The sequence below is a fragment of the Leucopleurus acutus genome (assembly GCF_964270905.1).
Source record: "Leucopleurus acutus genome assembly, chromosome: 20".
Classification (NCBI taxonomy): Eukaryota; Metazoa; Chordata; class Mammalia; order Artiodactyla; family Delphinidae; genus Leucopleurus; species Leucopleurus acutus.
This window is the reverse complement of record NC_139162.1, coordinates 33,969,616-33,987,731: the sequence shown is the minus strand read 5'-3', so window position 1 is coordinate 33,987,731 and position 18,116 is coordinate 33,969,616. Positions and strand designations below refer to the sequence as shown.

The following is an 18,116-nucleotide window of genomic DNA, read 5'->3' as shown; positions in this document are numbered from 1 at the left end:
GAGCAAGAGTGGGAAGGGGAAGTTGGGTCAGTAAAAACCACAGGAGCCACTGAAAACTAGAGGCATAGTGGCCTGGCCCTGCACAAGCAACACTTCTTGGCTGTGCAGTGGGCTTGGGTTGGCGAGGAGGCACTCTGACTTGGGAGATGACTCTACCCTACGTCTGCCCAGCACCGTGATAGCAATCTGTGAAAAGCTTAATTCAGTCTACAAAGGTTAGCTCAGGCTTATCACGTGCTACAGTGTGAGTTAAATGAAAATCCAGCATCTACAAGTCAAGGACTCTCAGGACTATCCTGATTATTTCAATCGTGGTCATCTTTCCGACTCAAATATGCAGTTCACAGGGAGCTGTGAAGTGGAAGTTTGGGCTTAAATATCAAATGTTTTTAATATTGTAGCATATATTAACATTTAACATGCTTTATTTTGACTCTTTTTCTATAAATAACTCTTCTTAGAGAAAGACAAAAACAAATTTATATTTCACTTTTGTGTTTTAGATTTCGCTAAGCATGTTGACTTTTTAGAAGCTATAAGTAGTGCCTTGAGGGCCCTTTTGCAAACGGCGGCCTCCAAGAACATTCCTCAGGTAAGGTTTTAAAATTTTTTTGTGGAACTAGCCAAGATTCTGTATTATGGAGGCAAAATTTATTGCTTAACTATTTTTAAGTATTTATTTCTATTGAAAGAGTAATGCATGATCCTTGTAAAGTGGAAACAAAAGTACTGAAAGTATAAAAGTAAAATCTTTTCCTTCTCCCCACCACCCCCATCAAAACATACACAGTTTTTTAGTTGATATAATGTGTTTGGCATTTGTGTTGTAAATATTTTCTCTGGAAATCATTTGTCTTTTTTAAAACATTTTATGACAGAAATTTATAGGCATGTACTCCAGGTCCTCCACAGTGATCTGTCTGCACCTCTGTGATAGGTGCCTTATCACGTTTATTTTTTACTTTTTATGAAGGAAATTTTCAAACATTTCTAAAAGCAGAAATAGTATTGTTACCTGAAAGCATTATCACCAAGTGTCAACAAGTTGCCAACATCTTGTCATTCTTGTTTCTTTCACTTTCCCTACATTTTTGTTTTAGCTTCTTGGAATAGTTAAAGCAAATCATATTATTTCACCCATGAATGTTTTATTGTGTGCTTCATTCATTATGTGTCTGTGACAGAAAATGAACTTTTAAAAATCTTAACCGCAATACCATTATCCCAAACCCCCAAATCAACAGGTGTTTTAAAATTATCATTTGATATGCAGTCTGAGTTCAGTTTCCCCTGATTGCTTTTAAAATGTTTTTTTTTTTTTTCAATTGGTTTGTTCAAATCAGCATCTAAGTAGGATCCATGTATTGTTCTCAGTTGGTATTTTGGTCTCTTAAATACATATATTTTAACGGGGTTAGTGAGATTCAATTCACATACCATACAGTTCACCCATTTAAAGTATACAATTCAGTAGTTTTTAGTATACTGACAGATTCTTAAATCTCTGAATTTATAACATTTCCCCTGCCTGCCCGCCTTTCCCCATACTATTTATTCATCGAAGAAGCTATCGGGTTTCCCTGGTGGCGCAGTGGTTGAGAATCCGCCTGCCAATGCAGGGGACACGGGTTCGAGCCCTGGTCCAGGAAGATCCCACATGCCGTGGAGCAACTAAGCCCGCGCACCACAACTACTGAGCCTGCACTCTAGAGCCCGCGAGCCACAATTACTGAGCCCATGAGCCACAACTACTGAGCCCGAATGCCCAGAGCCTGTGCTCTGCAACAAGATAAGCCACCACAATGAGAAAGCTGTGCACTGCAACGAAGAGTAGCCCCTGCTCGCCGCAACCAGAGAAGAGCCCGCGCACACCCAAAAATAAAGACCCAATGCAGCCAAAAATAAAAAATAAATAAAGTAATTAAAATTTTTTTAAAACCCAGAAAATGCCATAATATTAAAAAGAAGAAGAAGAAGAAGATGCTGTCATCTGTCCTAAAGAATTTCCCCCATTCTCAGATATGGCTGCTTTAACAATGTTATTATTTAACAGGTCCCTCTGTCTCCCATATTGCCTATAAATTGGGAGCTAGGTCTAGAGCCTTAATTAGGTTCAGGATCAGATCATTTAGGCAAAAATAATTCACAGTGCTGTATGTATATTCTACTTTTATATCACAAATCACATATTGTTGTAAAATAGTGATGTTAAGATTAATCAATGGATTCACTTGTAGCAACCAGTGATTTTTGTTGTATAGATCCACTATTTTGCAGACCACTATAGGGTTTGCAAAATGGAGATACCCTAATTTTGTCATTCCTTTTAAAGCATTTATTAGCTGTGATTCTTCTATAAATAAAAACTTCCTATTTCATCAATTAGTTGGTAACTTTGAAATAAATTTCATACCAAAAAAGATAGGGCATGATTCTCCCTCCCCCCACCCCACCTTTTTTCTAGAATAATGAGTTGGTGTCCTAGCAGTCTCTAAAAATAACCAGTTTTTTAAACCATCATTAAAAACTCGTTAATTATTTACCCTACAGAATATAGTTAATAATTTCAAAATAATGGTATTATTACTAACAATAACACTACTGAATGCAGTTTAAGATTTCTTTGTGATTCTTCATGTCCTTAGGGGAAAAAATCCCTCTAGGACTATACAAATTACTGTGTTTTAAAGTTGCTTGAAAAGTTCTCTTTGTGGCTTGTTATAAAGTTAGCTTCCGTTGTTTCAGCTTTTATTAAAGCACTTTTTGTTTGCTTTAATTTTTAAATTATATAAAATATTTACACAGTTTCAGAGTTAAAACTGAAACAAGATATATTCAGAGAAAAATATGGTATATACATACTGTGGAATAGTACTCAGCTTTAAAGAAGAATGAAATTCTGATACATGCTACTGCATGGATGAACCTGGAAGACATTATGCTAAATGAAAGACACAAAAGGACAAGTATTGTATGAATCCTCTTATGAGGGACCTAGAGTAGTTAAATTTGTGGGACAGAAAGTAGAACAGTGGTTACCAGGGGTTGGGGTAAGGGTGGGAGACATTGTTTAATGGGTACAGGGTTGCAGTATGGAACAATGAAGAAGTTCTGGGGATGGATGGTGGTGTTGCACCAACCGGTTGCACAACAGTGTGAATGTACTGTACTTACTACCACTGAACTGTACTTTTAAATATGGTTGAAATGGTAAGTTTTATGTATATTTTATCCCCAAGAAGAATGTATATATGTATATATTAGAGAGGTCTAGCTTCTGTCCCTTTGCCCCTGTTCTTTCTTTTGTGCCATTGGTAATCATCCTTTTTGGTTTTTTAATTTATCATTCTATTGTTCTTTTTTGGAAAACATAAGCAAAATATGTATGTATTTCAGTCCTTTTCTTTTTTTTTTTTGCGGTATGCGGGCCTCTCACTGTTGTGGGCTCTCCCGTGGCGGAGCACAGGCTCCGGACGCGCAGGCTCAGCGGCCATGGCTCACGGGCCCAGCCGCTCCGCGGCATGTGGGATCCTCCCAGACCGGGGCACGAACCCGTGTCCCTTGCATCAGCAGGCGGACTCTTAACCACTGCACCACCAGGGAAGCCCCACTCCCTTCCTTAAAAGTAGTGCTTCTGTACTTTGCTCTTCTCCCTTATTAATCACCATAGACATGTTTCTCATTTCTTTTTTACAGCTTCATATCACTCCATTGTGTACATATTCCATATTCAACATGTCTGCATCGATGGATATTGTAGTTGTTTCCAGTCTTTTGCTATTACAAATAGAACTGCAGTGAATAGCCTTTTTACAGAAGTTCTGTTGTGTTTTTTGCCATTGTGTCTTTGGGATCGATTCCTAGAATTGGACTTGCCGGCTCAGAGAACAGATGGATTTGTAGCTTTGCTCTGGGTATTGCTGTAGTCCCCTCCTTAGAGTCTGAGCCGTTTCAAATCTCCACCAGCAGCATTTGAGAGTGCCTGTTCTGCCAGAGCCTCACCAGAAGAATATGTTGTCAAAATGTTGGATTTTAAGTGGTCTGATGGGTGAGAAATTATATCTCAATTTTAATTTGCATTTCTCTTACTGTGAGGAGGTTGGACATCTTTTCATGTGTTTTAAGGGCCTTTGCATTTCTTTTTCTGTAACTTTTCCCATCTTTTGCCAATTTTGCTATCGGGTCTGTGGTCTTTTTCCTCTGTGTGTATAAGGGCAAATCCTAGGGCTTTGGCCCCAGTCTACTGAAGCAGAAACTCTGGGGAGGGGCCCAGAGATGTCTGTGTTTTAACAAGTTCTCTAGGTGATTGTCATGCACTCTGAAGTTTGAGAACTACAGTTCTAAACCGTCCTCACTGCTTCCTTTCTAAAATCCTCCAGTTCTGAGTACCATGTCACTAGACCACACCACCCCACCTCTCTTGGTTACAGTCACCCACCACCCCCAAGGGCGCCCCTCGTTCCTTGAAGATTCCTGCTGTTGGTTTCTGTTACTTTTCACTGGTCCCGTCATGATTCTAGGTGATTTCAGAATCCACGTGGATGCTCTTCCCAGGAACCTGGCTTCGCAGTTCTTCCGCCTCCTTTCCTCTGGTGGCCTGTCTTCCTTCCGTCCTTAGTCATTGCATGGCCACACCTCTAGAGCAGTGCTAACCCAGACTTGACCCTGTTCCAGAGTTTCATGGGAAGTCTCTGGTGTTTTACTGTTAAATATAGCACATGATGTTGGCCTCTAATACATACTCTTTAAATATTTTCTCTTTGTATATTTGAGAATTTTTTTCAAGAACGTAACTTGTAAAGAAAAAAGAAAGAACATAACTTCTGACCCTCAGTTTCTATGAAAGGGAAAGTGACATTTGCACTCTTGTGATACCTGTGTCCACGTGTGTGTTCAAATCAGCTTAAAATGAAAATTATCACTACTTGGTGGAAGCACTATATGATTTAATGGGTTTTACAGTCTTTATTAATTTACCATAACACACAAATCTCAGAGTCAGTTCTTACCTTGTATAGATTTCAGCCCATTTTTATTAAAGCTGCGTGGTCCTATTTACATTTTTTATGATCAACGTTGAAAAGAAATGAGAATCTCTTTGGTCTGTGTACCTCTGAATGAAAGTCTTCAAATGAGACAAATAGGATCTGAAGGTTCTTTTACAGGCTTACAGCCATGGGATAGAGTAAGTGGTGGCAGTGACATGAGCAGGCCTCGTCCTAGTTCAGAGTTACCAACGTTATTAATGAGTGATTAGAATATGGAATAACTTCTCCACCGAGAGTTTGTGTCGCTTGTAGCATCGTGCCTCTTGTAGAAGAGACTCCTGCCAATCCCGTTGCACATGCTGTTGGAATTGGCTGAGTTTAACGTGCTAAATACTCTCTCCTTCTCTTTCAACAGTGCATGACTCCCGACCAGCTGTTGACACTATGCAGAGCAGGCATCCATAGTAGTAATGTTGGGGTGAGGGTGAATGTGGTTAGTATTTTAGGAATCACTGGCAGCGTCCTAGCCAAAGAAGATGGTACACTTGACACTCTTAAGGTAAAAACAATATGCTTCCAACCTAAATCATTAAGTCATTAGAAATGGGAGAAGAGTGACTATTGGTGTGGGATTTTAAAAACTTCTGTGGACTTCATGAGAAGAAATCATATCAAGAAGTTGCTTACTGGGGACTTCTCTGGCGGTCCAGTGGTTAAGACTCCAAGCTTCCAATGCAGGGGGTATGGGTTTGCTCCCTGGTCAGGGAACTAAAATCCCGCCTGCCGTGCGGCACAGCCAAAAAATAAAACTAAAAAAATATATATATATATATTGCAAGAAAAAGAAAAGTTGCTTACTAAGGTATATTATTAAAACATGCCCTTTGGCTTAATCTAACTCCATGAATCAGATAGGTACTTGAAGAGTTGTCACATTTTGCCATTTAACTTTACTCCGGAGATGTTTTATCAAAAATAAATTTGTCTTCAGTGGAAGGCCAGGGTTCAGAGTTGTTCAAGATGCCTCTGCCTTTGCTGTTGCGTTAAATGTGTACATGTTGTATTCTCCTCCTGATGAAGGAACAGTCCAGACAGTTTCCTCAGCACACCAGGCTGTAGTGCATTCTGCACAAAGCCACCCAGTTCATCCTAAGACCTCTCATAAATTTTAAGCAGCAACTCTGGTAGTGCCAGCACACTAGGAACTCACTCAGCATGTTTGCTTCCAGCACTTTATCTCAACAAGTTGCTTAGGAACTGCACTGCCAGAGATACAGCCTAGTAACTAAAAGAACAGTAATAGTAAAATTACCCTTTGTTGTGCTAATCATCATTGCTGAAGTGTAGATTGCTGATAATGGATTATAAACTGATTATTGTAAAGTATTTTCTTAACTTGCTAAGAGCTAAACAGTGTGACTGGTATTTTTTAGAAGCTTATTTTGAAATGGTGATACATGCATATAGCAAAACATTTAGGAAAGTAGAAAAGAATCTATAGTGCAAAGACATCTCCACTCCTAAACATCCGGTCCCCCAGTTCCACTCTAGAGAGGCAGCCACTGTTACCCATCTCTTCTGTGTCATTCCAGGGATTTTGATTATATATAGACACCAAGTGAGAGAGCATGGCTGTGTGGCTCTGTACGTGTGCACATATACCGATGAGCATGTGTAGGTATAATCACTTCCCACCCCTTTAGACTGTAAGGTCCAAGGTCCACTTTAGGGGAACAGCGAGTTTTTCTGAGGCATAACATAAGATTTCTGAAATATTTTTATTTAGTCACCTTTTCAAGCATGAAGAAAAGTAGAAAGTGCAGTAAATTTTTGTATAGCCATCAAGCGTATTTAAGAATTACTAGTTTTCTATCATATATACTTCAAGTAGTTGCTCTGCTGAGGGTGTTAAAGACATCCTGGTATTCTGCCCCTATGGGTTCAGTAGGCGTATCTTAACAAGAGGGACACTCTCTTATATAACCACCATTATGCTGTACACCATTAACAGTTATTTCTTAATATGTCTAATACCTGGTCCATATTCAGAACTTCCTAGTCGTTCCAGAAATACCTGTTTGTGGATGGTTTGTTTGACCCAGGATCTCAGTCGAGTCTGCACGCTGTGCCTGCTTGGGGGCCTTCTAAGCCGCTCTCCACCTAGGGCCGCGCTCCTTCTTGCGCCACCTCCCAACCCCTGTTTTCTCCTCAGCTCCCGGCTTGGCTGTGGCTCGTAACGTTCAGCTTCTGGATTTGTCTGATTGCTTCCTTGTGACGTTACGTTTGCTCCTTTATCCTCTGAATCTCCCGCAAGATGGAAGTTAGATCTAAAAGCTAGGTTCGATTCAGATTAATCTTTTCAGTAAAACTGCTTCGTAGGTGATGCTGTTTATTTCATGTTGTATGATAAGATACTAAATTTAAATACTATCCTAGAGGTTATCTAGACCACTTCTATTCAGAGGAGAAAATTGAGGCCCAGCGTGGGTAACGGGACTGTCCCGGAGTCACCCCGTTATTTATGGTAGAGCTGGAGTTTGGACTCAGCATTTCTTAAATTTATTTTATTTTATTTTATTTATTTTATTTTTGGCTGTGTTGGGTCTTCGTTGCTGTGCGCGGGCTTTTCTCTGGTCGCGGTGAGCGGGGGCTACTCTTTGTTGCGGTGTGCAGCCTTCTCATTGCGGTGGCTTCTCTTGTTGCGGAGCACGGGGCTCTAGGCGTGTGGGCTTCAGTAGTTGTGGCTTGTGGGCTCTAGAGCGCGGGCTCTAGAGCGCAGGCTCAGTAGCTCAGTAGCTGTGGCGCATGGGCTTAGTTGCTCCGCGGCATGTGGGATCTTCCCAGACCAGGGCTCGAACCCGTGTCCTCTGCATTGGCAGGCGGAGTCTCAACCACTGTGCCACCAGGGAAGCCCTGGACTCAGCATTTCCACTCTCCCACCCGTAATACAGATGTGCACATCGCCCTTAAGACATAAAGTGTGAAGCAGAACAGCCAAAATAAAATAACTTTACTCTTAAACAATTCTTTGCAGGTTGGGAATGATCTGTTCATTAGCTAGCTAATTGTGAAAGAAATGGGTAGATGTTAAAAATCATCACAGTGATGCAAAATCAGATTATGTGCTCTTTAGTTTTTTAATTGTCTTAGGGTGTTTTTCATGTAATTTAAAAAGCAGGGGCTTCCCTGCTGGCGCCGTGGTTAAGAATCCGCCTGCCAATGCAGGGGATGTGGATTCGAGCCCTAGGCCGGGAAGATCCCATGTGCTGTGGAGCAACTAGGCCCGTTCGCCACAACTGCTGAGCCTGCGCTCTAGAGCCCGTGAGCTGCAACTACTGAGCCCGTGTGCCACAACTACTGAAGCTCACGCACCTAGACCCCGTGCTCTGCAACAAGAGAAGCCACTGCAATGAGAAGCCCACGCACTGCAACGAAGAGTAGCCCCCGCTCGCCACAACTAGAGAAAGCCCGCGCATAGCAATGAAGACCCAACGCAGCCATAAATTAATTAATTAATTAATTAATTTAAAAAAATTTTTAAAAAAGGGTTTTTTGTTACAGATAATATTTATATGCATTTTGACACCATGGGAAAAGCCTTTTTGATGGAGATAGAAAGGAAATTTTAATAACTTCCAATATCTGTCTTTCATATATCATTTATGGATCTTAATTCATTTTATTTAGGAATATAAACTCTAAGATTTTAAATTTATCTTGCTTATGTTATACTTGGTATTTTTATAAATATGTGTTGCCTTTGATCTTTTTAAAGTTTTAATTTTTCCCTAGCATTTATTTATTTATTTATTTATTTATGGGCCACACCGCATGGCTTGTGGGATCTTAGTTCCTCAACCAGGGATCACACCCACGCCCCCTGCAGTGGAAGTACAGAGTCTTAACCACTGGACTGCCAGGAAAGTCCCTCCCTAGCATTTTTATGTAAAATTTTATGCGTGAATTGTTGTCACCTTTAGAGTTAGTACTTATTTCGAAAGCTGACTCAGGATGTTGGATGATAACTGTGTTTTGTTGTCTCCAGACCATCGGGTGCTTTCTGCTTGAGGTTGCCACCAAAGATCCCTCCCTTGTAGTAGCAGGAGAGGCTTTGGATGCCCTCTTTGATGTTTTTGCAGATGGTAAGGAAGCTGAAAGGGCCTCAGTTCAAATTAAATTGTTATCTGCTCTGAAGGAATTCCAGCCAGTCTTCAAAATGAAGGTATGTAGCATTTTATTTAGAAATGCTGAAGTCTCAGCGTTCTATGGGAGGCGGGTGTGTGTGGTTCCCTCCGTGCAATCTCAGTGATTCATATAGCACTCCATCCCCAGTTCTGTGTAAACGCTTGTTGGCTGAGTCAGGGCTCAGTCTCCCTTTCTGTTGAATCACTGTGACGTGAGCCAAAATGGTGTCGACACGTTCCTGTTTCTGCAGCGGTTTAGAAATGTTAACAGTGCTTATGTGTAAGCACTACAGTCTGGCCTGCAAAGCACTTTCATAGACATGTTAAATTTATTTTATATCATGTAATGCATTATAGGCTGATTTCATTGTTACGAATATTTCCCTTTGGTGCTCTGAAAAAAAGGCAAACAAACTCCAAGTTGGCCTCTAATGGAGAACGTAGCTACCTTCATTTGCCCTTTTATTGATTGATTGATTGACTGATTCATCAGAAGCATAAAAGCTAACTTTGAGTCAAAAAATTAATGTTCAAAAACTGTTTTAGTGGTTGGGGGAAGGCAATCAGAAATTTTAAAAACAGCGTTTGATCACATGTCCACGAATGTAAGTTTATCAATTCTCCTCTTATCTAAATCTCTATTTCATTTTGAGAAATAAAAATGTTTGTATTTTTTGCTTTTACATTTTAAATTAAAGTTTTGCTTTTAAAGCTTTGTCAAGAGAATAGAGGCTTTAATGGAAAAGTAGCTTACTTTTGTTGCTTTCCAATACGTGTTTCTTTTCTCTAACAAGATTCTAAGGCAGAATTCAGTTCCTGTGGCCAGAGCTCTGTGATAAGTTTTTAGGTGAATGTGATTGTATGTTTAGAAATTTAAACTTTTTGAATTTTTTTAAGAGATAAAAAATAGTTTTCTTTTGCAGAAGAAAAAAATAGCACATGCCGTGCACATTCTGTGTCACGGTTACATCAGTATTAGTTTAGGAACATTAATAATTGGTTTGTTTTTAACATTTTCATGTTTTGGCATCCCACATTTAAAAATGTAGTGATAGTGGCTGACACTTACTGAGTTAAGCTTCACCAGTAGGTGACTTTAGTCTTGAGGGGGGAAAATTGATCAGTTTACTCTTAATTATGCTTTGTTTAAGCCTGTAGTTTTGTTTGTTTCTTTGTCTGGGTTTTGTTTTGTTTTGAGATGTAATTGACATATAGTGTCAGTTTTAGGTATACAACATAATAATTTGATATATGTATCTATTGCAAAATGATTACCGCAATAAGTTTAGTTAACATTCATCACCACACATAGTTACAGATTTTTTTCTTGTAATGAAAACTTATAAGACCTACTCTCTTAGTCACTTTCAGATATATAGTACAGTGTTGTTAACTGTCATCACCTTGCTATACATTACATCCCCAGGACTTATTTCTCTTATACAGTTGATCCTTGAATAACACGGGGCAGATCCACTTAAATACACAGATTTTCTTCCGTGGTAAATACTACAGTACTGCATCATCCGCAGTTGGTTGAATCCGTGGCCAACAGTAAACTTATTCCCAGGTTTTTGACTGGGGGGTGGGGAGTTGACGCCCTAACCACTGCATTGTTCAGGGGTCAGCGGGAACCGAAGTGTGTACCTTTTGACCACCTTCACCCATTTTACCCACCCCGATCCCAAAGACCTAGTGTTTATTTTTTAAGCAGTGAGAAGTTTTATTCCCACCTGTTCCCTGTCTCATGGGTAACCAAATTGAATGGTGTTTCTCTAAGCAAAGACAAATGCACCTTAGTATTTTCCCCCTTCATTATCCAAAAGGTAGTATAATATATTCACATTCCTGTCCTTTTTGTGCTTTTACTTAACACTGTCTCCTAGAGACATTTCCATACCAGTACGTGGAGGGTGTCCACATTGTTCTTAAAGATCACAGGCCCTTTAAACTTCTGAAAAAGCAGTCTGCATGGTAAGGAGAAAATGTCCCCTTTCCCTGCAGCTGCAAGGAAAGCAGTTGCAGTTGAGTCATCAGACTGTGTAGAAGCGAATGCTTAGAGAGCAGTGATGTAAACTGTGAACTAGGAAAGTAACCCCTAACCTCTGGAATGTCCATTGTTTTGATTGATTTTCCTACTTAATATGCCTTGCAGTGATGGTGATATTTAATTGTTTTTCTTTTCTCAAAGCTATAAAGCCCTGATGAAATTTCTCTGTTAGCCAGAACGGCAGCATGTAGTTTTTTATATGAAGCTCCTTTGTGAATGAAGCCACAGTTGCATTAAAGGCTGTTTGGTATATATTTAGCCCCAAATTGCATCTAAACACAATACAATGCATTTTACCAAAAAACTTCTTTAGAGCAGCTGTCCTCAAAAGTGTCCTGTATCCGCAGCGCCAGCATCACCTGGTAACTTGTTACAAATGCAAATTCTCAGGCCCAGCTCCAGACCTACTGAAAATCAGAAACTGTGTGGATAGGCCCACCAGTCTGGTTTTTAACAAGCCTTCCAGATGCTAAAATTTGAGAACCATGGCTCTGGATTAGAGGTGAGGTATAGTTCACATACCATACAACTCATTCTTTTAAAGTCTACAATTCAGTTGTTCTTGTAACTATCAGTTAAAAGGTGCATAATCTTAATTTATCTTTATTATGGCTAATGTACTGTGTTCCATCACCTTGGAAGTGAAAATGTTTCACCAAAATCTGACTGCTGTTTGTTCTAAAAATAAATACACCACAAATTAAATGCTTTCTTATTTAAAGGAATTAGTGATATATACCAAATCACATATGATATATTTTTGGCAGATACGGAAAGAAGGGAGAGCTAAATACAGTCCAGATCAGCTGTGTGTTCTTGACAACGTGAAGATGAACTTGAGAAGGTTTGTCGCTTATCAAGAAACTGTTGAGAAAAAACTGACTACTTGAAAGAGACCAGTCCTCGTCTCAGAGCGTTCAAAGCTGAAGAATACTAGAGGGTTTCCTTTCAGTGTGTGTGTTCCTGAAAGTCATTTTTTAATGCCTGTACACTAATTTGAAGTTCATAAAAACTCCAGAACCTATCAGAAACTCTTAAAAGCTCTGGGATCTGTGTGGCATTTCTAGTGCTCTCAGAAATGTTTCCAGCATATTTTAATCACTGGAAACACGAAGAGTGGAAACACAAGGAAATCTCAGGTGCTTCTTCACGAGCAGTGAAGACACTTCCAAACAATCATGTTTTCCTTGAATTTTGCAAAAAAGGAAAATCCGAAGCATTGCTTGGCTGCTCTTTTAAGCCATTATCATTTTATATTAGCTAAATCTTTAACTGAAATATGAAGACAAGCTTTATAAATTTTTTTTGGTATGAAGTATATCAGTTATGCTTACCTTTTGTGAAGAGGGGAGTGAGTTGGAGTCATACACCACTATTTAGCAGACTATACTACTAGCTAATGAGCTCATGAGGTCATCGTCGTCCTCTGTACAAAAGGATCTGATCGGATACTGCTTTGGAGCATCACTCCTTATTTAATTGGAATTTAAATGGAATCAGAATTGGAAGAATATGTTTTTTAATAAATAACTTTTTAATTGAAAGCTTTGTGTCTTGGAAGATCTTTTTTAAAATATCAGATAATCCTATTACTGCGTGTTTGCTTGCTAATGGATCTTGCTTTGAATATATGTGTGCTATTAAAAACAAGACTTTATACCAAGAATCTCCAGCATTACTGTCAATGTCCTTGAGGTAGTACGGTGACAGGTGGAGCAAAGGGAGGGAGCTTCAGTGCACATCATTGTCGGAGTGGGGCCCCTGGACCGGGTCTGTTGTCTGTCTATTTGCCTGATCAGAGGAGTTGTTGGAGATTTGAAAATTTACCCACTGTAGATCTCAGTTGACCTGTTAAAAGGCCCAATACCCAGCACAGGACTTAACTTTAGTTAACATCCATCACCTCACATACATTTTTTTTCCTTGTGATAAGAACCTTTAGCATCGACTCTCTCAGCAACTTTCAAATGTGCAATACGGTATTGTTAACTGTAGTCCCCGTGCTGGACATGACATGCCCAGTCACTTATAATTGGAAGTCTGTACCTTTTGACAACCTTCACCCATTTTGCTTGCCCCCCACTGCTCACCTCGGGCGACTAACAATCTATTCTCTCTATGCATTCAGTTGTTTGGTTTTGGGGCGTTTTTTTGTTTGTTTTTTTAGATTCCACATATGAGTGAGATCATACAGTATTTGTTTTTCTCTGATGTATTTCACTTAGCATAATGTCCTCAAGGTCTACCCACATTGTCACAAATGGCAGGATTTCCTTCTTTTTTATGGCTGAATACTATCCCATTGTGTATATACAGTACGTTTTCTTTACCCATACATCCACTGATGGGCGTTTAGGTTGTTTCCATGTCTTGGCTACTGTGAATAATGCTACAATGAACAAATGGTACATATATCTTTTTAAAAATAAATTTATGTATGTATGTATTTATTTTTGGCTACGTTGGGTCTTCGTTGATGCCTGGGGGCTTTCTTCAGTTGCGGCAAGCGGGGGCTACTCTTAGTTGTGGTGCACAGGCTTCTCATTGTGGTGGCTTCTCTTGTTGCGGAGCATGGGCTGTAGGTTTGTGGGCTTCAGTAGTTGTGGCTTGCAGGCTCTAGATCGCAGGCTCAGTAGCTGTGGCGCACGGGCTTAGTTGCTCCGCAGCATGTGGGATCTTTCCCGACCAGGGCTCGAACCCGTGTCCCCTGCATTGGCAGGCGGATTCTTAACCACTGCGCCACCAGGGAAGTCCTGCAGATATCTTTTTGAGACAGTGATTTCATTTCCTTCAGATCTATACCCAGAGGTGGAATTGCTGTATCATATGGTGGTTCTATTTTGAATTTTCTGAGGAATCTCCCTACTGTGTTCATAGTGGCTACACAATTTACTTTCCCACCAATATTGCACAAGGGTTCCCTTTTCTTCACATCCTCACCAACACATATCTCTTGTCTTTTTGAAAATAGCCATTGTAGCAGGTGTGAAGTGATAGCTCATTGTGGTTTTGAGAGACAAATTCTTCCAATGAAGAAAAGTTTCAGAGTTCTCCCTGCTTCAAATGTTTATAGCATATATTCATTTTCAAGGAGGATAAAATTTCCAATTTTGTAATCTTTCCCACACTTTCCAACCTATAAACATTATGCAAAATAACTAGCACAGGGCTTAGTACATAGTAGGCCCTCGATAAATATTTGTCGAACAAATAAATGTTAGTGATTTTCTGTCTTATTAAGCAAGCTTGTTGCAGTTTTTGAATGCAGAATCACCCTATGGAACAGTGGAACGTGAGTTATTACATTGGAAATGTGCCATCCCCCCAATGTTTTAGGCTCTGAGGCATTAAGAGTCTGTACTGCTACCATTTAATTTTGCTACTCAGAACAACAATAAAGATAGGAAAAGATTAAATATACTCTACAGCTGTTTACATAATAGCTCAGCAAGCATATGAATATTATTCATGCCACAGTAAAATAGAAACTGTAGTTTTTTATGTAGGAAAAAAAAGTCTGCTTTAAAATACAGTTATTTGCAAATTATCCAGAATAGTCCATTAAGCATATACACTCTTTTAAGAGTTGAAGTATAAGCTCATGTGAGAGCCTTTTTTCTAGAAAATATTTTTAAGTGTCCAACCTGCCATGGCATGTTTATCCAAGGAAATAAAAATCACTGCTTTACTTCTCTCTTTTTCTTTTTGCCTTTAAGATGGAAACTCATTTTAAACTAGAATTGATTTTGAAATATTAGTCATTTAATTACATTTCTTTATCTGTAGTTTTATCTTTTGCCTTTATCTAGTCTTTCAGAGGAATACCTTTGAGTAATCAAGATAGGGAAAGTTCTTATCTCTTCAGCGTTCCTGTTCAGCCAGTTCTGTTGCAGGCTTGCTTCCTGCCTTTTTGAAATTGCATGGACCAATACTTGATTGTACAGGCAGACCTCGGAGATACTGGTCCAGACACCTGTGTCAAAGCAAATATTGTAATAAAGTGAGTCACCAATTTTTTGATTTCCCAGTGCATAAGTGTGCAATAGCATTATGTTTAAAAAATAATGTACATACTTTTTTTTTCCTTTTTGGCTGCGTTGGGTCTTCGTTGCTGCGCGCGGGGTTTCTCTAGTTGTGGCCAGTGGGGGCTACTCTCCGTTGCGGTGCGTGGGCTTCTCATTGCGGTGGCTTCTCTTGTTGCGGAGCACGGGCTCTAGGCGCATGGGCTTCGGTAGTTGCAGCACGCGGGCTCAGTAGGTGCGGCACGTGGGCCCTAGAGCACGCGGGCTTCAGTAGTTGTGGCGCGTGGGCTCAGTAGTTGTGGCTCGTGGGCTCTAGAGCGCAGGCTCAGTAGTTGTGGCGCACGGGCTTAGTTGCTCCGCGGCATGTGGGATCTTCCAGGACCAGGGATCGAACCCGTGCTCCCTGCATTGGCAGGCAGATTCTTAACCACTGCGCCACCAGGGAAGTCCTACATACCTTCATTTTAAAATACTTTATTGTTAAAAAATGCTACCCATCATCTGAGCCTTCAGTGAGTTGTAATCTTTTTTGCTGGTGGAGGCTCTTGCCTGGATGTTGATGCTGCTGACTGACCCGGGTGGTGGTTGCTGAAGGCTGGGGACGCTGTGGCAATTTTTTAAGTCACCAGTGAAGCATCTCTTGACGCCTCCTTTCGCAAACACGTTCTTTGTAGCATGCAAAGCTTTTGATAGCATTTTATCCACTTCTTTCAAAATTAGAGTCAATCCTCTCAAACCCTACTGCTTCCTTGTCAACTAAGTTTTTGCTCATCCATAAGACGTAACTCCTCATCCATTAAAGTTTTATAATGAGATTGCAGCAATTCAGTCACATCTTCGGACTCCACTTGTGATTCTAGTTCTCATGCTGTTTCTACCACATTGGCAGTAACTTCTTTCACTGAAATCCTGAAATCCTCAAAGTCATCCATTAGAGTTGGAGTCAACTTCTTCCAAACTCCTGTTAATATTGATATTTTCATCTCTTACCATGAATCATGAATATTTTTAACGGCATCTAGAATGGTGAGTCCTTTCCACAAGGTTTTCAGTTTATTTTGCCCAGGTCCGTCAGAGGAATTGCTGACTTTGGCAGCTATAGCCTTACAAAATGTATTTCTTAAATAAGACTTGAAAGTGGAAATTACTCCTTTATCCATGGGCTGCAGAATGGGTGCTGAGTTAGCAGGCATGAAAACAACATTAATCTCATTGTACATCTCCATCAGAGCTCTTGGGTGACCAGGTGCATTGTCAATGAGCATTAATATTTTGAAAGTCATCTTTTTTTTTCTGAGCAGTAGGTCTCAACAGTGAGTTTAAACTATTCAGTAAACTACGTTGTAAACAGATGTGCTGTCATCCAGACTTTACTGTTTCATTTATAGAGCACAGGTAGAGTATATTTAGCATAATTCTTAAGGGTCCTAGGATTTTTGGAATTGTAAAGGAGTATTGGGTGCAACTTAAAAAGTCACCAGCTGCGTTAGCCCCGACAAGAGACTCAGCCTGTCCTTTGAAGCTTTGAAGCCAGGCATTGACATAACCTCTCTAGCTATAAGTCCTAGACAGCATCTTCTCCCAGTATAAGGCTGTTACATCTACAATGAAACTCTGTTCTTTAGTGTAGCCACCTCATTAATTATCTTAGCTAGATCTCCTAGATAACTTGCTGCAGATTCTACCTCAGCACATGCTGCTTCACCTTGCACTTTTATGTTATGGAGTTAACTTCTTTCCTTAAACCTCATGAACGAACCTCTGCTACCTTCCAACTTGCTTCTGCAGCTTCTCACCTCTCTCAGCCTTCATAGAATTAGAGAGTTAGGGCCTTGCTCTGGAATAGGTTTTGGTTTAAGGGAATGTTGTGGGTGGGTTTGATCTTCTATCCAGACCACTAAAACCATTTCAGCTATAAGGCTGTTTCACTTTCTTATCATTCCTGTGTTCAGTGGAGTAGAACTTTTAATTTCCTTCAAGTACTTTTCCTTTGCATTCACAACTTGGCTAACCGTTTGGTGCAAGAGGCCAAGCTTTTGGCTGATCTAGGCTTTCACATGCCTTCCTCACTGAGGTTAATCGTTTCTAGCTTTTGATTTAAAGTGAGAGACATGCTACGCTTCCTTTCACTTGAACACTTACAGACCAGTTAGGGCTATTAATTGGCCTAATTTCAATATCTTTTTGTCTCAGGGAATAGGGAGGCCCAGTAGAGGGAGAGTAACGGAACAGCCCGTGGGTAGAGCAGTCAGAACACACACAAAATTTATTAAGTTCATCATCTTATCTAGGTGCAGTTTGTGGTGCCCCGAAACAATTACAATAGTAAACATCAAAGATCTTTGATCACAGATGGCTGTAACAAATATAACAATAATGAAAATTTTGGAATGTTGTGAGAATTACCAAAATGTGACACAAACACAGAGGAAGCAAATTTGTAAAAAACGCCGCTATCTGTGAATTGCAAGGTATGCCTAATTTAACTGATATATAGGACATGAGCAATTTTAACACTCTCTTCTCCATATCCAAAAACACTTTGTTTTCAGCAACAGTAAACTTGTATTATACTAGTTTAAAACATCCGCTTTTAGGAGCAGAACACTTCCTTCCTTTCCTTGCCATTTTATTTTTATAAAATATGGATTTATAGTATATGGTTAGTCCATATATTCTGTCCCCTTCAAAATAAAATCCGTCATCGTCTCTGTCTTGTTACTGCTTAGATTTATTTTTTTTAAAATTTATTTTATTGACGTGTAGTTGATTGACAATGTGTTAATTTCTGCTATACAACAAAGTAATTCGGTTATACATATATACATTCTTTTTCATATTCTTTTCCATTAGGGTTTATCACAGGATATTG

General features: G+C 39.8%; 1 protein-coding gene across 2 annotated transcripts in view; it reads left to right on the top strand.

Annotated features, from left to right (window-relative positions):
- The window catches only part of HEATR3 (HEAT repeat containing 3), a 36,321-nt gene extending 23,561 nt beyond the window's left edge, over positions 1-12,760 (top strand). Inside the window, exons 12-15 of one of the 2 annotated variants that reach the window (XM_082862305.1) lie at positions 504-592; positions 5,404-5,547; positions 9,034-9,210; positions 11,990-12,760. In XM_082862305.1, coding sequence (XP_082718431.1) covers positions 504-592; positions 5,404-5,547; positions 9,034-9,210; positions 11,990-12,112 — 533 coding nt within the window. In that variant the 3' untranslated portion in view covers positions 12,113-12,760. Of the gene's footprint in view, positions 1-503; positions 593-5,403; positions 5,548-8,213; positions 8,546-9,033; positions 9,211-11,989 lie in introns of those variants that run through there. The other variant, XM_082862306.1, reaches the window with a different exon arrangement.
- Positions 12,761-18,116: the final 5,356 nt, after the last annotated feature.